This window comes from Vipera berus, assembly GCF_964194415.1.
Source record: "Vipera berus genome assembly, chromosome: Z".
Lineage (NCBI taxonomy): Eukaryota > Metazoa > Chordata > Lepidosauria > Squamata > Viperidae > Vipera > Vipera berus.
Window position 1 is genome coordinate 102,368,795 of NC_138205.1, and position 26,227 is coordinate 102,395,021.

At 36.7% G+C, this 26,227-nt stretch overlaps 1 protein-coding gene across 1 annotated transcript in view; it reads right to left on the reverse strand.

The window, feature by feature from the left end:
• Positions 1–26,227, reverse strand: part of PPP1R9A (protein phosphatase 1 regulatory subunit 9A) — a gene marked incomplete at its 5' end in the record, with an annotated part of 73,811 nt that overhangs the window by 29,005 nt on the left and 18,579 nt on the right. Inside the window, 4 exons of the mRNA XM_081346351.1 lie at positions 486–612; positions 2,251–2,355; positions 11,842–11,962; positions 14,547–14,679. Of these exons, the coding sequence (XP_081202477.1) occupies positions 486–612; positions 2,251–2,355; positions 11,842–11,962; positions 14,547–14,679 (486 nt within the window). The remainder of the gene's footprint in view (positions 1–485; positions 613–2,250; positions 2,356–11,841; positions 11,963–14,546; positions 14,680–26,227) is intronic.

The following is a 26,227-nucleotide window of genomic DNA, read 5'->3' on the forward strand; positions in this document are numbered from 1 at the left end:
TTTTAAACAATTAGTTTAAACAATTTTTAACATACTGTCACTAAACAAAAGAATCAATTGGTTTTACTGCAAAAAAGTCCCTAGACAAGTAAATCTAATCAATTTTAACAGCAAATAAGTCAGGAAACCTGTAAATAATGGAACCAGGAAGGTGGAATGTTCTAGAACTGTTCTAGATGAGAAGAAAAGCAGTTTTTTATATTACTTATTTCATAATAACTTTACTACCTAAGTGTGAATTACCATTTGTATGCTTGAAGATTAGGGATCCCTACCTCATCTTTTTTGCAATGGCAACTAAAGTAAAAGCTAGAAGCTTTTAAAAATAATCAAACCTGGATTATCAGTTTTTGACTTCAAAAAAGAATCAGAAAATAGTGAAATAGTTAACTTTGGAAGAAGTTTATTTCCAGCTGCAACTACCAAAAATATTAAAAGTAGAAATAAATAAATATAAATAAATAAGGAAGGAATGAACTGGATACCTCATCATCATCAGCTTCATAATGGGCATAATGGCGGCCTCTGTGGCGCTGGTCATACTCTATGGTCTGTTTAATCAATTTACCCACTTCACTTACTTGGCCTGTTTTTTCTCTGCCTATTATAAACCTGAGGAGAACATAAATGAACAAGGATAATTCCCCACTCTTCTCTTCATTACTAAATATCCAAATATAGAAAACAGTAGTGGAACATCTTACAACTAATATGGCTTTAAACATTTGTGGACTTATATTCACTTTATCAAATAAAGGGAATGGCATAATCAAAGCCCAAACCTTTCGTTTAAAGCAGATATTTTATAGTGCATTGTTTGCAATTGAGTTATACTAAATTTGTTTTAAATGAGGAATTACAAATCATTAACATTTTTGATGCAGAATAAATTTGCAAATTAGATTCTCCGAAGCAGCAGAAGTGTTTCTACTATCTGCAAATTTAGGTGCCTCTACTAAATAAGCACTTGAACTTATGTCTATCAATTTGTGTATTTTTTGTTTTATTGACTTTATTGAAAAAAATAGTGACTGTATTAAGGAGCCAAGCCCTTTATACTGGATAGTTGTATCTGACTGTTCTGTACAATAAAGGAGAAACAGTTTAAACAACATTTTGAATAACAACATTCAAAATAGCACCAGACTAAGGGATCATGTAAGAAGCTGCACACATGCATACAGTAGCAAAAGAGCATGTGGCTTTCACTTACCTTTATAATCCTGAGGTTGTATGCATATCCATCAAAATTAGAAAACTAATTTTATATAGCACAGATAATCCTAGAATTATGACCATACTTGACCCTGGTAATAACAACTGCAACTTATGATTGTTGTAAGCAGGTCACCATGTGACCAGGCACAATTTTATCATCTTTTTTGTGGCAATCATTAAACAAACACAGAGATCGTAAAGGAAAGCCATTGTTCACTATGGGATGTTCTTTTGCCAGGAAGCAGAAGCAAACGCCAGTTTCCAGCAAAACCATCATAAATTGTGGTCATATGACTGCAGGATGCTGCAAATGGCCATAAATCTTGGCTGGTTGCAAAGCCCCTAAAATATTGTCAAATAACTGTGATAAGTAAGGTCATAAAATGGGGCAAAACTCACAACAACTGTCTCACTTAGCAAGGGAAATTTTGGGCTTAATTGTGGTCATACGTTGAGGACTACCTGTATGTCTAATTTTTTAAAGGAAATTTTTTAAAAGTAACAGAAATCCTTATTCTTCTAACTAAGGAAAGTGAAATGTTCAGAAACGATTGCTGCAGGACAATTTTCACACAGATGACTAAATGGGAAAGACAACACACATTATCCACCTTCCTAATATGAGAGAGTGCAAATCATAATTTCAAGTCAGCTGCTGAATATCTAGATGGTCATGACGTTATTGCAGGATGCTCTGATAGCCAGAAAGATAGACAGTCTTGCTGTTATAAGTTTAAACAGTGCTGTATGAGAAGTCATTAAGCAAGGGCCATCTGTACCATTTGTCAAATGTGAAGTAACAACCAGCAGAACAATATCTAATATCTAATATACTTATATTAAGTATACATGTATCGATGCAAAGCACTTTTTGAAAATGTAATTGTTTTCACTCCATTTACTTGGGTTACACTATTGGTGTTACTGCACGGTAGCATTAAATTTATTTTCATTTCATTAAATTTCATTTCATAGCATAGTTGCATTAAATTTATTTTCATTTCTTTTCTAGGTTTTCCTAGAAAATGTTACCTCACTCTTCCTTTAGTATGTCTGAGAACAGTAGAGGCAAAATCTTGTGAGACACCAACCATGTTGATTCCATCTACTTCTATAATTTGGTCATTTAACTGGATCCTTTAAGAAAAAAATAAAAATAACAGATATGTAAATCAATGCATGACATCTTATACTCTGCTTAATGAAAGTATAGCAGGTTGGCCCTAGTCCACTGCTGAAGCCTCTTTTGAAATTTAAATCAAATGCTTTTGAATTTTCTTCACTTTTACAGAAGAAAAACTATTCAATATCAGGTACTGTGGCAAGTTATGAATACAGCTGTGTACGTTTTGAACCAATAATAATAAACAAACTCATTATCAAAGAAAAATGTATACTCACTGAAATAAAAGACAGCACAAGAGGAAAGAGAGAAGCATAATGTTGCACAGTATTGAGGCTCAACTCTTTTTTACCATTCTATTACCTTCTGATTTCTTAAGTTTGCATTTAAGTAAAACCAAATTAGTAATTCAACCAGTAATGGAACTTGACTTTTGAAACAAATGACATTTTGATCATACCCAGTAGTTTTCTGCTAAATGCAACTCAACATACACACACACACACACACACACACACACACACACACACACACACAAAAACAAATGATACGGCAGGTGGAGATATTTGAACAAGTTGATTCATTGCTATTTTGCTTTTCCTATAAAGTCTCTGGAAAGGTTAGTGGGATATGCTGTGTTGGGACATTGATAATAGTGGAGGGGGGAAGAGAAAGGCTGAGAAGGGCTGATACTCCCGTGACATATGTCTTCTTGGGTTTATGAGCCACCAAGAATTTTTGTGATTGTGACATGATATGAATCTTTGCCATGAAAACCCTATGGACAGTACCAAAAGGCAAAACGATATGACGCTGGAAGATGAGCCCCTCAGGTCAGAAGGCGTCCAATATGCTACTGGGGAAGAGCAGAGGGCTAGTACTAGTAGCGCCAGAAAGAATGAAGCGACTGGGCCAAAGCCGAAAGGACGCTCAGCTGTGGATGTGTCTGGTGGTGAAAGGAAAGTCCGATGCTGTAAAGATTTTTTCTCCATAGGAACCTGGAATGTAAGATCCATGAATCAAGGAAAGCTGGACGTGGTCAAACAAGAAATGACAAGACTGAACATCGACATCTTAGGTATCAGCGAACTAAAATGGACAGGAATGGGTGAATTTAATTCAGATGACCATCAGGTATACTACTGTGGGCAAGAATCCCTCAGAAGAAATGGAGTAGCCTTCATAGTCAATAAAAGAGTAGGAAAAGCAATACTGGGATACAATCCTCAAAATGACAGAATGATCTCAGTTCGAATCCAAGGCAAACCATTCAATATCACAGTAGTCCAAGTCTATGCCCCAACCACCAGTGCTGAAGAGGATGAAATTGACCGGTTCTATGAAGCCCTACAGCACCTTATAGAACTAACACCAAAAAATGATGTCCTTATCATCATGGGGGATTGGAATGCTAAAGTAGGAAGCCAAAAGATAACTGGAATAACAGGCAAGTTTGGCCTTGGAGTACAAAATGAAGCAGGGCACAGGCTGATAGAATTTTGTCAAGAGAATACGATGGTCATAGCAAACACTCTTTTCCAACAACCCAAGAGACGGCTCTACACATGGACATCACCAGACGGTCAACACAGAAATCAGATTGACTATATGCTCTGCAGCCAAAGATGGAGAAGCTCTATACAGTCAGTAAAAACAAGACCAGGAGCTGACTGTGGCTCAGACCATGAGCTTCTCCTTGCAAAGTTTAAGCTTAAACTGAAGAAAGTAGGGAAAAGCACTAGGCCACTCAGGTATGAATTAAATCATATCCCTGTTGAATATACAGTAGAGGTGACAAATAGATTTAAGGAATTAGATCTGATAGACAGAGTGCCTGAAGAACTATGGACAGAGGTTCGCGACATTGTACAACAGGTAGCAACCAAAACCATCCCAAAGAAAAAGAAATGCAAGAAAGCAAAATGGCTGTCTGAGGAAGCTTTGCAAATAGGTAAGGAAAGGAGGGAAGCGAAAGGCAAGGGAGAAAAACATACATATGCCCAATTGAATGCAGAATTCCAGAGAATAGCTAGAAGAGATAAGAATGCCTTCTTAAATGAACAGTGCAAAGAAATAGAAGAAAACAATAGAATAGGGAGGACCAGAGATCTTTTCAAGAAAATTGGACAGATGAAGGGAACGTTTAATGCAAAAATGGGCATGATAAAGGACCAAAATGGCAGGGACCTAACAGAGGCAGAAGAGATTAAGAAGAGGTGGCAAAATTACACAGAAGAACTATACAAGAATGAGCTTAATGTCCCTGATAATCACAATGAGGTGGTCACTGACCTCGAGCCAGACATCCTAGAATGTGAAGTGAAGTGGGCCTTAGAAAAGCTGAGCAACAACAAAGCTAGTGGAGGTGACAGTATTCCAGCTGAGCTATTCAAAATCTTAAAAGACAGTGCAGTAAAAGTGCTACACTCAATTTGCCAGCAAATTTGGAAAACTCAACAGTGGCCACAGGATTGGAAAAGATCAGTTTACATTCCAATTCCAAAGAAAGGCAGTGCCAAAGAATGTTCAAACTATCGCACCATTGCACTCATTTCTCATGCTAGTAAAGTCATGCTTAAAATCCTACAAGCTAGACTCCAGCAGTATGTGGATCGAGAACTACCAGAAGTACAGGCAGGATTTCGAAGAGGCAGAGGAACTAGAGATCAAATTGCCAACATACGCTGGATCATGGAGAAAGCTAGGGAGTTCCAGAAAAACATCTACTTCTGCTTCATTGACTATGCTAAAGCCTTTGATTGTGTGGATCATAACAAACTGTGGCAAGTTCTTAAAGAGATGGGAGTACCAGACCATCTTATTTGTCTCTTGAGAAACCTATATGCGGGTCAAGAAGCAACAGTGAGAACTGGACATGGAACCACTGATTGGTTCAAAATTGGGAAAGGAGTCCGGCAAGGCTGTATACTGTTGCCCTGCCTATTTAACTTATATGCAGAGCACATCATGAGAAAGGCAGGGCTAGATGAATCAAAAGTTGGAATTAAGATTGCCGGAAGAAATATCAACAACCTTAGATATGCAGATGATACCACTCTAATGGCAGAAAGTGAAGAAGAACTAAAGAGCCTCTTGTTGCGGGTGAAGAAGGAGAGTGCAAAAGTTGGGTTGAAACTTAACATTAAGAAAACCAAGATCATGGCATCTGGCCCTCTCAATTCCTGGCAAATAGATGGGGAAGAAATGGAGGTAGTGACAGATTTTATTTTCCTGGGCTCCAAGATCACTGCAGATGGGGACTGTAGCCAAGAAATTAAAAGACGCTTGCTCCTGGGGAGGAAAGCCATGGCAAATCTAGACAGCACACTAAAAAGCAGAGACATCACCCTGTCAACAAAAGTGCGTATAGTCAAGGCTATGGTCTTCCCAGTTGCAATGTATGGCAGTGAAAGTTGGACCATAAGAAAGGCTGAGCGCCAAAGAATTGAGGCCTTTGAACTATGGTGCTGGAGAAGACTCCTGCGAGTCCCTTGGACTGCAAGGCGATCAAACCGGTCAGTCCTAGAGGAGATCAATCCTGACTGCTCTTTAGAAGGCCAGATCCTGAAGCTAAAACTCAAATACTTTGGCCACCTAATGAGAAGGAAGGACTCACTGGAGAAGAGCCTAATGCTGGGAAAGATCGAGGGCAATAGAAGAAGGGGACGACAGAGAATGAGGTGGCTGGATGGAGTCACTGAAGCAGTAGGCGTGAGCTTAAATGGACTCCAGAAGATGGTAGAGGACAGGAAGGCCTGGAGGAATGTTGTCCATAGGGTCGCGATGGGTCGGACACGACTTCGCAGCTAACAACAACAACATGAATCTTTTTAGGGGGGAAAAGCAAGCAACCTTCTAGAAGCTGTAGAGAAGGCAAATAAATGATGTGCTGCTTTGTCTATCAATCTAGACTTTGCTTTATCTGAAATTCAGATTAAATAAAATATTTCTGATTTTGGTAAGTCTAAACTGGGGCTGGTTGAGCAGTTCAGCTGAACCTCTAGACTCCCACTTTTCTCCCATTTTATGTACACTCATGTTCTTAATTGTTAGACTCAAACAGAGATTGATGTCCCCAGAAAAACCTCAGAAAAGCCTACAATATATACAAGGGACATAAGATTAAGTTCAAACTTGGGATGACACAAAGATGAAACCTACAGCTCTTCACCTATTCTTGAAAACTGAAGGCTATTCTTCTGATTTGCAGCATTAGGCTACTCCCAAGTATAATTGCTTGAACCAAGTCCTTCTCTTTGCAAATAAGCAATCCACCCTTCCCAATCTCTTAACTCTACAGGAGTTGTCATTATTCTTTTTGTCTGGGTAGATAAGAATCTGATTCAAAGTTTGAATTACCATTGTAAGAGTCACAAGTATTGGGGTCTAATGTTACCTCTCAAGACCTGCTTTGGCCAGAAGTATTTGTATCCCAAGTACCTTCTTTCGGTCCTCTTTACTTGAGAATTGTTTCTCTATCAAGAACATAAACAACAGGTGGAGCTTTGGGGTCTATCTTCTGGAGAACTAATAAGAAAGAGTATCTTTTTTCCCTCTCTCCATAACAACTATTCTAAGAGCAGGCAACTCCTTCATGGTAACCACTGCGTGACAACATCCACAATATGCTCCAAAAAATGCCAAATATGCCACTGATTGAAAAGGTTGCCTACTTTCAGTCTTTATTTAAAAATTAAATTTCAGAGACTTTTCAATCCTGCTATTTTTTACTTGCCACTGACTCTCTCATTTATGACTCATTTTTTGAAATACGTAGGAAGGATTGACATAGCCTCCTTTGTATAACAGAATATATTTTCATAAAGATCTATATATAAGAAACTATTTTTCCCTCATCAGAAGAGAGAATATATTTAGAGAATCAGAGTTTTTTCAATTGAATAGTTTAAATTTTCCACAATTTTCTAACTTTTGGAAATAGAAAAGAGCATGTAAAGAATGGACATGTTCTTTGATACTATATAGTTAACATAACAATTATAAAATCAGGTCTTCAACATTAAAAAATAATTTTTGAGTTAAGTCATTACTCTGCGGTTTGAACTACAATTGTAGAGGAAGTATTTTTTTCTATACATTATTAATTAAAGTTTTACAAAGCACCTAAAAACTAACAAACTAATAAATACAGCAGTAAAAAGGAAAAGCAAAAGCACTGAAAGAAAAAAATAGTTCCTGTTTCCTTTCCATCAAACAGAAGTATATTTACAGAATTATTTCTTACTCAATGATTCCAAAAATCCTTTCTCTAATCCATTTTGCCTTATCATCAAAACCATAAATTACAGGTGTTTTTTTTTCTATTTCACAGAAAAAGTCTATAAGGAGTTTTCATCCAATCAAAATACAGGTAGTGTTTTTCCCTAATCAAAGAGGTTAATTTAGCCATCTCTCTACTTTCATTTAATCAGCAATGTTGAGCCATACCACTTTTTGCACATATAATAGTATTGCTGCAGTTGTTAGAGAGATAATTAACAAAAATTCTGATGCCTGGCTTTTCTATTTAAACTACTTACAAATTGTATCAAAGCATTTTCTTCAAAAGTAAAAATAAAACTAGAGTAAATAATGTCTCCTTTATCAACTGCAACCTTTTGTATCTAGGAGTCTTTGCTGCAAAAGAAAATCTCTCTTCAACTGTAACTGATTTATTTTCTTAAGTGATTAAGAGATGGGGAGAGTAAGAACGTGAAGTCCAAGCTCCTAGTAGCTCATCTTGCAATCTGGCTGCAGAAAATTTTCCATTTCTGCAGTTTAGTTAGAAGGAACTCCTGCCCAGAACCCATGTTGATCTCTAGATCTCCCTTTGATCCAGAGAGATAAAAGGCAAGCAGAAATCACTTTCCAGCTGGTTTCCAAATGCTGCAGCAGCTCTCCTCACTTTGGGGAGCATCACTGTCATTCCACAATGGAAGCAACTCCCAAAAGATAGACATCCTAATAGGCATAGCAGTGTTCAATATAAAAAATTCACCCACCTCACAATCCATTTCACTGTGTCAATCCAGTGAAGATTTTAATTTAATTTAATTTAATAATATTTCTATACCGCCCTTCTCCCGAAGGACTCCCTTTCCCTTCAAAGATGCATATATAACTACATGCACAGATAGCATTTTGAGCCATTAATAGAAATGGACAGCTTATAACTTCACTGAACTATACTTGGATATGGGGGACCTGAGGACTCCTCCAAATCCCCTAATGGCACTTCATGCTGTTTGCACGTACAGTAACAATTCACAGTTGGAAGAAAAACTGCAAATCTACTTACCCTTTCCAAATTCTACACACAGGAGTGTTGCAGAGCTGGTAGACTGGGCACTACTTTTATTCCTTGTAACTGCATTTACTAAATATAATATTTCATTGGGGAAACATACCAGATATATACAAGATATATAAAAGCATTTCAAAGCTGTTATATTCTGGGTTTCTTGCTCCCATGATTCAAGTCTACTGGAGGTGTCTAATTCTTCTGAGAAGGTGGACAGTCAACACCTGAATTTTCATTCACCTAATGGTTGCTAAATATATTATCAGTTGGTCTCTTAGTAAGACACTGATGAGGTATCATCATCATTTGCCACATATTTACTTGCTAAGTTGGAAAAAAAATAGCGTAACAATTTCCTTATCCTTCAAGAGCTGGTAAATTATTCTCTCTTAGCTTCATAAACAACGTTTTATTTTTCTTTCTAACTTATTACATCTATTCCTTAACATTTACTCTTTTTATATTGAAAGTCACAGGCCTTCCATATCTCATGGTTCTCACCAGACAGACCCAAAGATATTAACCTGTTATCCATGATTTGGTTTTAATAAACTCTATGATCCCTGGACCCCTGAATAAAAGTTATAAAACATTCCAGATATAGATTTAAAATTCAACTAGGATACAAAATCATTTTTCTGTCTCTATCTTCAATTTGTGTTAAAATGATACCTGTGATAGTCTAATAATGAACAGATCCCCCAAAAGTGCTTGTATGATGTTAATTGTTTCTTTCCCTCTGCAGGTAGTTTTGTATTTGTCTATATGTAAAATAGATGTATTTTTCAATTCAAAGTACTGAATGAAATTAATATTAGTATATATTGATTCTATTTTTTTCAAACTTAATCCAAATCACTGATCTGCTTTGGAAACCAATTCAATTCAAATATTTGATCAACTTGGCTTTACAGCGAATTTCCAAATTGAATAGTTGTATAATTCCAAGAGATTTGGAATACCAAGAGATTTGTGTTACTTCTTCCTCAATGGGAAAATTTGTTGGCAGTTGATATCAACTGTCTGAATATTCTACCAAGTGACATTCTTAGTATTGGCATGTTATCTTCCTTTCTAGTTTTTTAGTCTTTTAAATTAGTTCTTTGTGATTTGTTTATATCCAAACCTTTTAATACTCCGAACATAGTGACAGTACAATATTTTTGATAAGTTTTCCGTGTACTTTTTATAACTTGTGTTTTATCAATGTTCATTATTTTATCTTGAATGTTGCCCTGTTTATATGCTTCATTATTGATCTCCAAATTTTATCCCATGAATTCAATTAGAAGTAACTAATCATATTTCCAGTTTCCCAATAGATCTAGAGCAGACATGTCAAACAAAAGGCCCAGGGGCTGGATGCGGCCTGCGAAGTGGTTTCATGTGGCCCGTGAACCCATCCTGGAAACAGTGAGGGAACGGCCCCCACTGCCTTGTTGGCCCAGGCTGGCTGGGAGCCAATGTACAATTTCGTGGTGGCCATCTATGCTGAAGCGCATTCAGTCTTAGCTCCACAAGGCTGTCTGGAAACAGTGAGGGACCAGCCCCTGCCGCCTTGGTCCCGCCCACTGGGCACACACTGGGGAGGTGTCACCCTTTGTGAGGAATGAAGAAATGCACCACTGCCTGGAAGTGGCCAGCACATGGCCCTCCCTACTTCAGGCAGGCTAGGAGCTGGGCAGCATTGTGCTTCTCTTCAGGTTCATGCCACCTGGCTCAGCCTCTCAGCACTTCGGGCTGGCTAGGGGCTGAGCAGCATTGTGCTTCTCTTCAGATTCCTGCCACCTGGCTCAGCCTCTCAGCACTGAGAGGAGAGCACCCCGCTGCCTCCCAAAACTGGGCAGGCTGGGGGCTGGGCAGCATTGCGCAGGTAACATCGACTCTGATGCTGCTCCTGGCATCCCCTCCCCCAGAGCCCACCAAGCCAGATATGTGAAGTAGGCGAGGGCCATGTGCTGGCCACTTCCAGGCAATGGTGCATTTCTTCTTTCCTCACGAAGGATGACACTTCCCCAGCTGTGTTTCTTGCCTGTTTTCTCCTTCCCTCATCTCAAATATTTTCCCACCACTCTAGGAAGGAAGAAGGAAGGAAGGAAGGAAGGAAGGAGCCTTAGTCCTTCCCTGCTGCCCTTTCACCATCCTCTTGCCCCCTCCTCCTGGCCTATTCTGGGAGGTCTCCCATCCTACTGCTAAGGAAGCTTTGGCTACAAAGCCAAGTCTCCTTATATGGAGTGGGCCTCCCTCTTGACTTTGCCCTCGTACCCATCATAAGCAACCTGGCTAAGGAGAGCAAGCACAGCAGCAGCATCCTTGAGAAGGTAATTGCAGCTGGGGTGCCCCCTTGGGGAATTGGGTCAGGCTTAGTGCCGCAAGTGCTTGAGGGCTGGGCTGGGCATTTGACCTCCATGCCACCATCCAGCCCCCCTCCCCCCGCATGGCCTGAGAGGAACAGTGAGGCTCCTCCAGTGGACCATGCCTTGGCACTTGCCCCGGTCCCATCTCCTTCTGCCAGAGACCCTTAGATCTGTCCCACTCCTGCCCAGGTCCGCATAGGTACCCTTGACACAAATGATGTAGAGCTGGCCATGCCCACCCAGTAGGCCACACTCACTCCAGCCATGCCCACTCAGTAGGCTGCGCCCACCCTGGCCACACTCATCTGTCCCCCTGAGGGCAACCACAATGCTGATGCGGCCCTCAATAAAATTGAGTTTGACACCCCTGATCTAGAGTAACTTTAGGATATGAAGAACTAAATGCCTGATAGAGAAACCTTTTCCTCAATAGTTGTCATCACTTATTTCATTTTATAGTATACTGATAGATTTACTGTGAAATTAAAATAGCAACAATGTGCCTTCTCATTAATGTTATCCTGACTGATGTCATCTCCTAATGTTTCAAATAAATTATGTGATGAAAGTTAAACAGCTCAAACGTGTGTTTAATTTTTAAATGTTTATACTTCACCATGACTTACTTTTCAGCATGATCAAAATAAAACCAAATGTTAGCTCATTTGATTAAATCAGTTAAGTGATAAATTATTTCATTGATTTATAAGTACTCACATTCAATAAATGACACACACTTATTACTATTTATAAGTTCCATCAGGTTTATAATTTTTAGAAGTTTATCCCACAATACACTTTAATTTTCAGTGATACTTGAAACAATGATAATTTATATTTACCTTCCATCTTTTTCTGCAGGCCCATCTTCAGTTATAGTTTTGACAAATATACCCAACGTCTCAAAGCTTGTATCTATTCCAATTCCCATTCCAATAATAGTGATACCAAATCCTTGTTCATCTGAAAAACAAATTGAATAAAGTTAATCAACTATAGGAATAATCACGAACTGTATTTTAATTGATTTTAAATTTTATCCACAAAATACATACAAATACATATAAATATTTATAGCTCAGAATTGAATTGTGGGATCCTTGGTGCTCTGAGCTTGGTGGTTTTCCTGCATATGTTTCATTAAAAAACTAGGTAACATCATCAGTGCTAGTTTATACTTATACACATACAATGGTGATTCTATGGATATAGTCTTCCACCTGTGAATTTTTCAAACTAACTTCACTGCTCACTTTTTACTTTAACCCTATAAACAATTTACAAAATATTGATTCTAATACAGGACTCAGCAGCCAAGTACCCCAATTTTTATCTGTACATTGTGAAAATTGTTTCAGGAAAGTTAGCTCATTAAAAAGTATAAATTCATTTCAAAAAAGTTGGCAGAGTTATTTTTTAGACAATAGCAACTATATATTTACACCTCTTCTGCTGCAATGTCAGAGGGCCCAGTAATCATTTGCAAGCAGTAGAGAGTCTTCCTCACTACATCACTGATCAAGTTAGCATCAACACTTAATCACTATGCTGATAAGATTTCCTCTAAAATGAACAGTGCCGATATGGTTCTTCAGATCTTCCAATGGCACACCCACTGCTGCTGTAATTGAATCCACCCATCTTGATACTGGTTGTTCACTTTTGTGTTTCTTCTACTTTTCCCAAGATTATAAACTTATAAAAAAACCCTCTGGCAATATATAGTCTTACATTTTCAATATACAGATATTTAGCAGTAGGTCAAAATTGGGATTAAGAGCATTCTTTACAGAAGATATACTTAACTACATTAGCTACAGATAACTTATAAAATTGGTCTGCAGCAGAATAAATGAGATAGGAGAATAAAATTATTCCCTTAAAATAGATGAAAATAAAAGATTGAAATATATAAAATAAATGAAGAACAAAAAGGAATGGAAAAACTGGAGCACAGTAGTGAAATGACTGTTACTAGGATGGCAGACAGTGTTCTGATGGCAGGGTATCTGATTTTTTATATATTTTATTAGATTTATACTGTGCCTTTCCTCCAGAAGTCCCAGAAAGTATATCTCTCGTCTGGTCTGTCTGTCAAGACAATCCATCACTCCATTTTTTAATTTATCGAAGCAAACACTTTTAAACTGTGGGACTGTAATTGCTCTGAAGACAATCTGCCCCTTTGCTGATGACAAAATTCTCACTTGTTGGAGATGAAACCTCACCTAAGATTTTGAACTGAACAGAGTGAGTTGACACTTTCCTTGTCTCATTTTTAAAACTTTAACTGTCCCTTTCCACATCAACTTTGAACTTTAGTGTTGGTCAATCCATTCAGGTAGGCAAAGAAGTAGACTTACGTGGCCACCCCTCTTACATAGTGACACAATAAAGCATGACATATAACTACTGTACCAACACCAAAATAATTCCTAGTGATGCAAAACAAGATTTGCCTCTATCTGTGATGAAATGTAGTACAAAGTCACAGGAGGGAGGAGGCCTTTCCAAGAATCAAAGAGACAGCTCAGCAGGGAATCTTTGGTATGAAGAAAAAGAGCCAGAGCAGAAACACACACATCCCAATCTGTCACAGGACATATCTAATAGTTATGCAAATTATGCTTTAATCTGGCAAGATTCCCATCTATAGAAGATAAACAATTAAGAAACTGTTCTGGAATAAATCCTAGTGCCGTTTTTGATTCCTTTTGATTCCTTGCCCTGACAGTTACAACCTCATTTTAGCCCAATACTTTGATGAACACATATACACTAAGGCTTTCCAGAAGGTGGGAAGCCTCCTTGATCTCAAGTGGCAACTCTTTTACAGGACAAGGGCAATTCTGGAGAAGACTTGCTTTCTAAATCTTACTATAGGATAACATTTATTGAAAGTGTCCTATACATTTATTGAAAGTGTTCTATACAACCTAGTGGAAAAAAGCAGATAAATTCAGGGAAAAGTCTCTAATTCTAATGTACAATTACTCTTAAATTGTTTATCTTCTAGAAAATCTATCACTACTAGCACTTGTCTTAGTTCTTCTGATTTCCTTCCTGGAAATAGGAATTCAAGCATGGGGCTTAAGCCCGACATTTCTAAAGACTAAGATTCACTAGTGTGTCAGTGGTTATCTTTTCATCACTTAATAATTTATAACTTTTGGGATGCATGCTAACAATAATACCCCTTTTCTTTATTTAAGCATATTTTGTTAACAGTATGTACACATTTTCTTAATTTGTATCCCAAGGTTTTCATAATACTGCATTCAGTTAAGCTTCTTAAAAATTACACTGAAGCCTGTGCTGTGTGCACAGGATTAAAACTCATATGAATTAACTAGCTTGCAAAAATGAAAAACTCATGAAAATCTGTCTGTAAATTATAGTATAGATTACTCATTACAGATTCAAGGAAAAATATACCGTTATTTTTTGTATCCAAATGCCAAATTTTTTTAAGTGCATATTTGAGCAGCACTTCACATATTAAACATTTAACTTCTTGCTATGACAATTTCAGAAAATATACCGGTACCTTTTTCAATGTCTATTGGGAAAAGATCCAACTTTTCCACACGTTTTTCTAATTCATACACTGCAGATGACGATATTGGATCAACTGATTCATTTGTCCGGTCATATTCTTCATCCGAGTATGTCTTGAAAACCTAAAAAGAGATTGTAATCAAAGTCAGTCAAATTCGAAGGCCCACTACACCTCAGGTCTCCCATTAAACCAGGCAAAAATGACTATTTCCATGAAGTGCATGGGAACCCATCAAAGCTTCAGAATTTCTACTATTGAAAACACCAGGGTAAGCCAAATGATTCTTTTGTTAAACCCCCTCTAATGAAAATAATAAGTAAAACTGAAGCATCTTAATTTATTTATACATTAAGATGCTTGGTTAATGGAGCAAATCTTTATCATTCATCCATATGGAGTTCAAATTCTGGAAATGACAAACTACAAAATAAGTAGATTTGAGGTAGAAAGGCATAGAGGTTCCAAGTGATAACTAGAAACCAGTCACAGTTTCTTAACATGACTACCGGTACTTTCATTATTGCTACCCTTTCTAAGTAGGCCAAGTCAGACACCAGATGAGTGCTGGAATTCTATTGTTGTTGAGTATAATACCAGGATCTTGAAAGCCTTCAAGTTTTCCTCTGCCCCTTCTTGCATCATAAAGAATTAAGGTGGAAATATTTAGAATCTCTTTGTGATGCTTCATCCCTGCTCAGGGCTTGAATGTTGTTTACTTTTTCCTTCAGTTATAATTTAATAGTATTGGCAATGATTCTTGCATTCCTTTACCAACTACAGGTAGTTTTTGATGTACAACAGCTTGTTTAGTGACCATTCGAATTTACAATGGCACTGAAAAAGTGACATGTAACCATTTTTCACACGTACGACCTTTGCAGCATCCCCAGGGTCACATGACCAAAATCCAGATGCTTGGCAACTAGTTCATATTTAGGACAGCTGAGTGTCCCTAGGTCATGTGATCACCTTTTGCGACCTTCTGACAAGCAAAGTGAATGGGGAAGCCAAATTCACTTAACAATCATGTTACTAACCTAACAACGGCAGTGATTCACTTAACAACTGTGTCAAAAAAGGTCATAAAATTTGAAAAACTCAGTTAAAAATTATCTCACTTAGTAACAGAAATTTTGGGCTCAGTTGTGGGCTTACGTTAAGGACTACCTGTATCTTTGCAATCATCTACGATTAAATAACAAGTATGTCAAGAAAACCTTATAATGCTATCAGAGAAAGAAAATGCACTCCTCACTCAAGATGGTCTTCTGAGAAATAGAAAGTGTACTTCGATTAAGCATCCAACAATTACAATAGCAATAAAGTAGAAAATATACTTCTTTTAACAGCGTAACTGCTAAAAGAATTACAATTTCCTCTTTTATTTGAATGAATTCATTTGACAGTTGTTTTGAGTATAAATTAAATGTTTTGGCTGCATAACAGAATGAAGAATATTTTATTCTTCATTTTATCATTTTATCCTGTTGAATTGATAATAAGATCATATTCTAGAAAGACTGTACTTGTCTTGAAAGAAATAAAATTCCTGTATTTTGCTTAAAATAACCAATAAATTGATGCTTTAAAATTCTTAATGAAATCAACATAATTGATTAAAATGCTAATTTTATTGCATGTATCCAAGAAAAAAATTAAAAAAATATCTTTTCCTTCTGCAAAATCATTTCAGCTTGCTGAAAAGAGTTTATCATGTTTGTTTTATCTACATGCTAAGTGGGATTAAGATATGTATTTCAGGATAACAAAAAATGGTTTAAATATTAATACTTTTCAATAATAGATCAATACACTGAAATAAACTACTTTAAATTATATAGTTAACTTGACAGACATCTTAGTCATTTAAAACAAGTATTAGAAATCATCAGCCAGTTTGTACAGTTTAAGAGGATAGGAGGCAGAAAACCCTGCACTGCCTTTGGCAAGTCTTGTTGTCAAGGAAACAGATTTATGCTGTACTATTTTATAGTTATCTCCAAAATAGCATCAATATGATCCTGAAAAGGAGGAAGACTAGTAGGACAATCTTGTTTTAAAGGTAGGGGATTTTGGCTTGAATTGAATTTGGGTTTGGTCTTTCAGGTACATGAGTTCATTTATTTGGAATTTATAAAAAAGATTGCACAAAAAGAGTGTTTGCTGGATTTATCCCCAAAGATACCATGTTTATAGTGCAGTCCTATAGAACTGTATACAAAGATTAAGGTCCTCAGGATCACTATATCCTTTTTTTCTAGGTAAGGTGCTAAAAGCAAGTGGTTACCGATTACTCCATACATTCCTGTATGTTTAGAAATCTGTTTCAATCCAATCAGGACCTATCTTTAACATGAAAGATCTTTTACCAAGAAGAGAAAGAGTGAGGAACTACAACCCTATTCATTTTCTCTGATCTCTTGCCAGCTCTCAAGAGTTTTCTGAGCTCAACCGTAATAATCATATAGAGGAAGTACAAATAGTATCTCCTATAATGAATAATTACTCCCAAAACACGTGGGGAATAGTGTCTTTTCTACTAAATGTTTCTTACTTTAGTTCCAGGAGATTGTGGACAGAAAGCCAGAAGAGGCCACACTAGCCAAATTAGCAATCATCCAGTTTATCTCTTCCCTCTTCTCCACCTCCCGAAATCACATCTGGCTAATTCTTTTGCCTGTTTGTTAACCTTTTCCATGCCTTGACAATAGATAATTAACTTCATCTCTCATATCTACTGGTCAAGACTCTAGCTTGAGTTTTCCTCAATGTAACGAAAACATTTCATGACAGTAGAGAAAATTACTGATGGAAAATCAATGATTCATATAGGACCTATATATTATAGGTGGTCACCAGAGTAAAAATACGACTTGATGGCTCATCATTATCAAGTCGTTTTTGGCTCTGGTAACCACCTATATGAAATGTGACTTAAAATATATTTATGTACCTGAGCTGCAATTTGTAATACAGCAAGTCTACCCCATTCAAATGCATAAATGTTAGTAAGCTAGATGAGAATATGGCTGACCCCCATCTCCCTTGGGGAGGAGTGAAAGGCACTGAATTATTTCTAATTCTATCTATAACTATGAATATAACATCCTCTTCCCTTATATTACACATAATTTAATGTTTACTGTTGATGTGGTAGTTGCAAATAACAATTTAAAAATCAATTTAAGCAAAGACTTATGTGTGACAATATGTAGGCGTAATGCTGACCTTCAGCAGCATGATTTGATTAATTCTCTTGAAGCCGGGGTGTCAAACTGCCAGCTCGCAGGCCAGATGTGTCACCAGGAAATTGTGCCTACCTCATTGCCGGCAATGGGGAAAAAGCTACAATAAGTCGCGCTACATCACGTGACGTTGCGAGTTTGACATATCTGCTTTAAGCTGATAAACATTTTCTTACTGACTTGAAACAAAAGCATTTTTTCTCTACCTACATAAAGGGCAAACCATTTGGCATCCAGCAAAGACTATGTTTTCCTAACAAACTCTCAAACTCAGTTAAAAAAAAAAGACCATGAACTTCTATGAGCTTTTATAAACTTCTATATTATGCTATTTTTACATACACACTCATATTTTCAAACATAAAGGCCAATAAATAAATGAGATTAAAGATTTTTGTAGTCAAAATGGCAGAGTAAGTTTCTTCTTCAATAATTGTTGGGGAAGCAATTGCTCATTTTTATAAAGTAGATTTAGTCCAATTGCACCTGCCAAAGGAGCTAATTTTACCTGACTTAGAAGCATTTTCTTCCTCCTAATTACAATTTCTTATTCTCGCTCTTTTTGCTGTTAACACAATGAGTAATAAGCTAACAAGATGCAAAACTTTATATTTTTTATTTGTAAACGTCAGTAGAAACCAGTGAATCAAAAATAAGAAAGCTTTCTATTTTAAGCACAGTCTAGCTTCATAATGGTTCCAAAGGCAACAAGTGGGGCAAAAAAGTGATACAAGACCAAAGTAGGAGTTTATCTAGGAGAGATGCCTAGCTGGTACAGCTCCATCAGCTGCAAATGCAGCATAATGCAGAAAAAAGATTAGACAGCAAATAGAAGGTCACAGAAGTGCATAAGGATGTAAGCTGTCTAAACAAAGCACAAGGTTTAAATGTTTTTTTAAATAGTTACATAGAGAATTTCCCTACTTTTCTTCTTTTTATTAATTTCAGGAAAGATAAGGACAGGTCAATCAACAAAGTAAAATGTCGAATAACTGCTCAGTTCATGCTGACATTAATAAATGTTTCATCTTATTTTATTATTCTGAAAATTAAAAAATACTGAAAATGCAAAATTAAGAATCCAGTCTAGAATAGCTGGATACGTTTTAAGTCCCTAATTTCAGCAAGCAATTACATTAAAAAGCACACTAACTTCAAAATAATACTCTAGCAAAAACTTGCAGTTCTATACTTCATATTGAAAATTTCTAGGTACTAATTAGTATGATCACATGTTTAGTAGAAAGCTAAAATGTAGAAATATGAAAGAGGTAAAATATTTATACAAACACATAGAAAATGAAAATAAAGGGTTATATGACAAATCTTTGCTATACATTTGGTACTAGTCTCCTCTCTATTGAGAAAAGAACCATAAACATTAGAATTCTTTTGTGAACAAGACATAGGTGAGAATGAACAAAAATACCAATTCTTAAATACATTCAAAGGACATACAAGTAGTCCTCAACTTACAACCATTTCTTTAATGACTGTTTGAAGTTACAACAGCCCTGAAAAAGTGACTTATGACTGTTTTTCACACTTATGACTATTGGAGCATCCCTATGATTAAAACCCGGGCACTTTGAAAATGACATATTTGGCAACAGTTGGTGGTGCAGTGGTTAGAATGCAATACTACATTTGTTGACTGCTGGCTGCCTGCACTTTGGCAGTTCGATTCCTGCCAGCTCAAGGTTGACTCAGCCTTTCATCCTTCCGAGGTTGGTAAAATGAGGACCCAGGTAGTTGGGGGGCAATAGGCTGACTCTTTAAACCGCTTAGAGAGGGCTGTAAAGCACTGTGAAGCAGTATATAAGTCCAAGTGCTATTGCTATTATAGTTGTACTATCCCAGGATCATGTAATTACCATTTGTAACCTTCTCAGCAAGCTTCTGACAAGCAAAGTCAATGATGGAAGCCAGATTCACTGAATGACCACACAATTCACTTAACAACTGCAGTGATTCACTTAACAACTGTGGCAAAAAAGATTGAAAAGTTAGGCACAACCCACTGAACTACTACTTTGCTTCATGGTGAAAATTTGGGGCTCAACTGTGATTACAAGTCAAGGACTACCTGCACACAACATAGTGCAGAAGTCTTTAAACTATTTCCCCAACCTTATTTTCTTTCAGACACATCAAAGTTCCCATAATTCCCAGACCAACAGGTTTGGGATATGATGGCCAGAAATTGCAGATTGCTGTTTAATTACATTGAAAATTGTGAGACAAGTTAAATCTCAGATATATGCTTAATATTCTGTCAAACAATGTGCTATTTGGTTTATAAGAAGTGTGCAGTTATTAACAGTCCTCTACAAAAACATTCCTGTACAAGATTCAGACTAGTTTTTTCACTGTGGCACTATTTCCATCACATTAACTAGCACACTGTGGTTCATTCACTCACATTTCTTCCCCAGTAAGTCAACATTCTCTCTGTAATTCCTAAAGTAAAAAAAATCTGGATGGGTGACTCAGAGCATGTGCATGTATGTATTGCTGGAGATAAGACAGCAAATGTATATACAGAGCTTGTTAGACCAAGATAATTAAGAAAACGCCTTCTCAGAAAGTGCGATTCATTAAGGGCAAAATGTAAAAATGCAGAACAAAGGAAGAAGGCCTCCACATATAATTATGGATGACCTATAGAAATAGTCATTAGGCTGGCTATGATTTCATGCCTCTAATTTATGAAAACACTGTTTTATTCAAACATCACAGGGGATTCCTTCCATGATATTTTCAAAAGACTTGCAAAACAAGCATAAAAAAACCAAAGACAAGGTGAAACATCACTAGAACACATTAAGAATGTTTCATCTTTCATCAATTATAAACCAGTGCTTTAGTCTTTATAAGCCATAGTAATTAACTAATTGTAAGTCATAATTATCATTTTGAAATGTCAACTAGATCAAATATTTCATTTTATTGTTTCTCTTACACAAAAAGAGAAAAGGCTTTTCAAGCCAGAAGCGTTATTCTACCTTATCAGACTTTATAAGAGTTACAAAATCCTACAGTTTATGCATTGCAGTATAACAGCTTAATTTTTAATTTGCATGCTTGATTATTTCTTTAAAAGTGCTGTTAAAATGTGTTTTGTATTCTGGCTTTCAAAAGGAGGTTTGCTGTTGTTTCTTTTCTGCTAAATTTGAATATTCTTTCCAGTTAAATGCAATAAAAATAACTCAGAACAAAGGCAGGATAAAATATAAGGAGCTGATGTTATGTTTTTATTGAATTATGGTATTTATTTAATGTCAGAATTGATTTTCCCTATTCAATTGCAGTTATGATGCCTGTAGTGTCCTATGATCACATGATTATTATTTGCAATTTCACTGCCAACTTCCAACAAACAAAATCAATGGGAAAGCCAGAAGGAGGTTGCAAAGGGTGAACACCTAACATCACCCCTAATGACTGTGCAGGATTAACTTAATGACAGCAACCAGAGCCACCATAATAAGTGGTGCACTAAGTGCAACCACCATAATAAGTCAGCAACCTCTAACATTATGCTTTACTATATTGCTAAGTGACGGAGTTGCCAATTCCCATCATTGTCATTAACCAAGAGCTACCTGTAAAAGACATACAAGACCAACAATTTCAATTCAGTCTTACATGGACCCTAAACAAGAGATTCACTGAACATCAGAATTTATTTCTAAGTAAAGACATAGATTAAAAATAATCAGTATACTAGTCTTTGCTGTTATATACAGATGACTGAAAAAGTCAGAAATCAGAAAACTAAACTGACAAATATATTTCCTTAAGTGATTGGTGCTGATCTCTCTCTCTCTCTCTCTCTCTCTCTCTCTCTCTCTCTCTCTCTCTCTCTCTCTCTCTCTCTCTCATCTATCATCTCTCTCTCTCTCTCTCTCATCTATCATCTCTATCTCTCTATCTAATAAACAATTACAACTTCTAAACAAATTAAAATATTAAATACACTCCCTGATAGGAACACAACTAAGAGAGGAATAATGTGTGAAGACTTCATAAACTTCTGCACATGCCATTTTCCCTAGAAAGCCTGATAAATCCAAAGAAATGATGCTGTCTCCAACCATTCTGACATTTAAATGGCTGAGCCTGCAATGTTTTTCTTTCATGAAATAAAGCATTTCCTTTTGTTCACAGCTGGTTATCAGAGCTGAGGGGCTAGGTGTTGATTTAAAGAGTAAAAGACCAGACTTCATAGAATGATGTATTTCCATAGTACTGCTATCTGTGTCCTTGCAACTGCATTAACACTTTATTTTTTTTTTGATTCAGGCAATTAGTTTTCTATACTGAGACTTAAATTGCCCAGATAATTAAGTTGTTGAACTTGGGAGATCTGGCTTTAGAGCTATGTAAGAGATAGCAGATAATGAAACAGTGTTGGAACAGTTTCAAAAATCCAGATTTGCCATTACTTCAAACCTTGTATTAACACCCACAATCTTTTTTGTTTTACAGAATTTTATTTAATATACAGTTAAAAACACAGAAAACACAGTGGACATGATACAACTTTCCTGGCTTAAACAATACTATTAGTATTACCTTGTGAAAAGAAAAAGAAAAAGGCCTCTTTAGAATATAACAAAATATACGTATAGAATCTGTGAACTCTCTAGTAAATATTATTTCAATCATGTACATAATAGTTAAATAACTTTTAATTCTATCTTATAGAGCAGACATGTCAAACACAAGGCCCGGGGGCCGGATCTGGCCCACGAAGTGGTTTCATGTGGCCCACGAAGCCATCCTGGAAACAGTGAGGGAACGGCCCCCACTGCCTTGGCCCTGGCCCAGAGACCCTCCTCCTGCCAGAGACCCTCAGATCTGTCCCACTCCTGCCCAGACCCCATAGGCACCCTTGATGCGAACAATGTAGAGCTGGCCACGCCCACCCAGTAGGCCATACGCACTCTAGCCACACCCACCCAGTAGGCCCCGCCCACCCTGGCCATACCCACCCGGCTCCCTGAGGGCAACCGCAATGCTGATGCGGCCCTCAATGAAATTGAGTTTGACACCCCTGTTATAGAGAATACTGGTGTAAAGATTTCTAAACTATCGACTTATCAACATTTGTCCCAGCCTTCCTCCTCAACTCTAGCTATTTATACACTTCATTCCAAATTTCGTAATAGTTTCAGTTTTGTTCTTAAGCTCTGTTAACCTATCCATTTTGCGCAGGATAGGATTTTATTTATTACTTCTTCCACAATCTTGATACAATTTTAATTTTACTATAACAATATGTTACAGTAAATGTTTAGCCATTTGTTCTATGTGTCATTAAGCTTACTGCTACTAGTAAGGATTAATTCAATGGTTTATATGCTACATAGCAATATTTTTATACAGTGCTGCTTCTAATTAAGAGCATCTATTCTTAATTGCAATCTAATTATTTAGAGTGGCCAAAATGGTATTGTACTTAGTATAAATTAGTGTTCATTACCCAATTAAGTCTAAATCCATACAGAATTTTCCTAGTTCACTTCCATTTTTTTTAGGCAAGGTGGGTATTGTTTGGAAAAGTTTTATTGCTTATACCCACAATAATTTTCAGCAGTAAAAAAAGGAATTGGTTTACTGCAGTACATTAATCAGCAGAATTACAAAATAGATACTATAAGAGCAGAGGCATTAGTTTTGTGCATAAAAGAGCATTCAGTTTTCAGACATTGTATCATTTGTACTAGCACTTGCAGGCAGACTGTCAGATTTTCCAACTACAGTATTAGTAACAAGGTAAGAATAAATTAAGTTTGGGAGCATTTAACAGAAAACTATGAAAATATATTTCAATAGTGGTGGTGATCATATGACACCAGGAAAGTACAACTGTCATAAATACATGCCAGTTGCCAAGTGCCTGGTTTTGATCAATGGTCATAAGTGTGAAAAACAGCCATCTGTTATCTACCTCTGAACTGATCAATAAATGAATGGTTATAAGTTGAGGACTACCTGTACAGTGTGCGCAGCGATAATGGAGGAGGAGATGATGATGATGATGATGATAATAATGCTGCATCTGTACTTGCATAAGAAGTAATGTTTCAATTTAGTATCCCAATAATGATAAATTATTTTTCTAGATGCTTATTAAAATATTTGCAAGCTTCTAAACAAGTGTTCTCTTTCTACAAAAGTCTAATGTAATTGTCACATGGTAATCTGATCTGTTGAGAACAAGCTCCTTTTCAAAATACTGGCTGTGACAAAGCTTCTTATTTTCGGGACAAATTAGTTATTGTTCTTGAACTTTCTTGCCTAGAACTTAACACATTTATTTTATTTCAGTAGTTCTGCAAAATAAATAAAATGGAATGTTTCATCCTGATGCTATTTACACATGAAGAAATAAAATGCAAAACAAGTTATTTTGACAGCCTTAAGAGGAACAGTTTATAAAAAACTTCAACACGTGAATGCAATTTATATAAAACTGAAATTCAATGAAGAATGATTTCCCTATATATTACATGTCACACAATAAAGCAAACTTATGGTTTTAAGGGAAAATATATGGTGTAAAGTTAGTAAACATAAACAATTTTAATGTTTTTAAATATTTAGATGTAATCACCAGTTGGGTACAAAAAGAACTTGATTTTTACATGTTTGTATGTATATATGTACGTACATATGTATAATGGCAGATGGATACAAGAGAAGGTGGTTCCTCAAATAACCAGGTCTAGAGCCATGTAGAGCAGGGGTCTTCAAACTTGGCCTCTTTTAAGACTTGTGGACTTCAACTCCCAGAATTGAATTCCTCAGAATTCTGGGAGTTGAAGTCCACAAGTTTTAAAGTGGCCATGTTTGGAAACCCCTGATATAGGGTCTAGAGCAGACGTGTCAAACTCGCGACGTTGCACGACATATCGGAGCTTTTCCCCATTACTGGCAATGGGGTGGGTGCTGTTTCCTTGTGATGCATCCAGCCTGCTGGCCGGCAGTTTGACACCCCTGGTCTAGAGCCATATAGGATCTTAAAAGCAACAACTAGCACTTCAAATGATAATCAATGCAGTTCTGAAGCAACAGGGTCAGCTAAATATATTCGATTACACAAGGCTGCTGCATTCTGTATAAATACAACTTCTGGATGTTCTTCAGGCGCAGTCTTATGTACAGCATATTATAGTAATCCAAGTGGTAAATGACTGTGAGTAGGACTTTGTAGTCCACAAAATGTTACAACTACCTGTGGTGGCAATATGGAAAACAACTGTTCTGGACGGAGTTTAGTCACATGATTTTGATTTTTCCTTTATATTAAAAAACGTTTTGAAGCTTAGAGCTCATTCTGAGCTAACCTGCTTGTGTTTTATTCTTAATTATTGAATAAAGGAGAAGAGTAGTTTCAAAGCTTTTCCTGCTGTGAAAGTCTCTCTTTTGATTCCCATCGCAGAGTCATAGTCAAAGGTGGGTGTGCATTGAACATAGCAGAGCCATAAATTTATGATGCCAGGTTTTGATTAAAAAAAAGTTGGGTGCTATCATTTGTTGGGAGCTTCTGCACAGAACCTAGGACTTGGTACTGTGGAAACTGGCCACAAGTATCATCTTGCTTGATCCATAATTTGTATGCTTTCAAATTTTGAGATAATAATTAAAACTTAAAATTCCCTTGATTTACTGGTGTTTATTGTGGTTCAAAAATTGCCTGCCCATCTGATCACTGCCCTGACACTTGGCAAAACACTGGCACATAAGTATAAATGTACAAAAGCCCTCCTAATTACACAGCTGATTCCTCTTCTTTCTTCAAACAGAAGCTATAAATCTCTTCACTGAGAACAGGAATGTCTCTATTACAGACCCAATCCATCTTATTTGCTTTTCAAAAGGGATGAAAACAATGATGGAAGGAAAGGGAGATTCCTGGGACTTTTTCATTCCCTCAAAGGTGAAGGGAAGGGCTGAATCTCCTATCATCTTCATGGGTATAATAGGAGGAAAGAAGAGGGGGAAAAACAAGTGAAACAAGGTGTGAAAGACAGAATGGATACTCCTCTTACTAAGGCATAACTGGCTCTTAGTCCATTAGGGCAAACAAATGGTAAAAAAGGAAATAAGATTTGGACCTTGAGACTGTTTTACAAATATAAATTGAGGCCTGTAATTGGCAGGTGCTGGTTTTCTACTCTAATTACAACTTTTCCACTATCCATAATCTCTGTTTACTTTGTTTTTTCTTTATTCCTGTCAGAAGCACCTGCAATTTATAGGCAGGTAACAATCAACACTGAGTAAATAAAATAGGTATAAAAAGGTCATAGACACATAGCACGTGTAACAGGATCTCTTTTTATCAGCATTCTAGAATGGGACAATATATTTTACAATAAAAACAATTCATTTCTCTAAAGTGTAACTAAATGA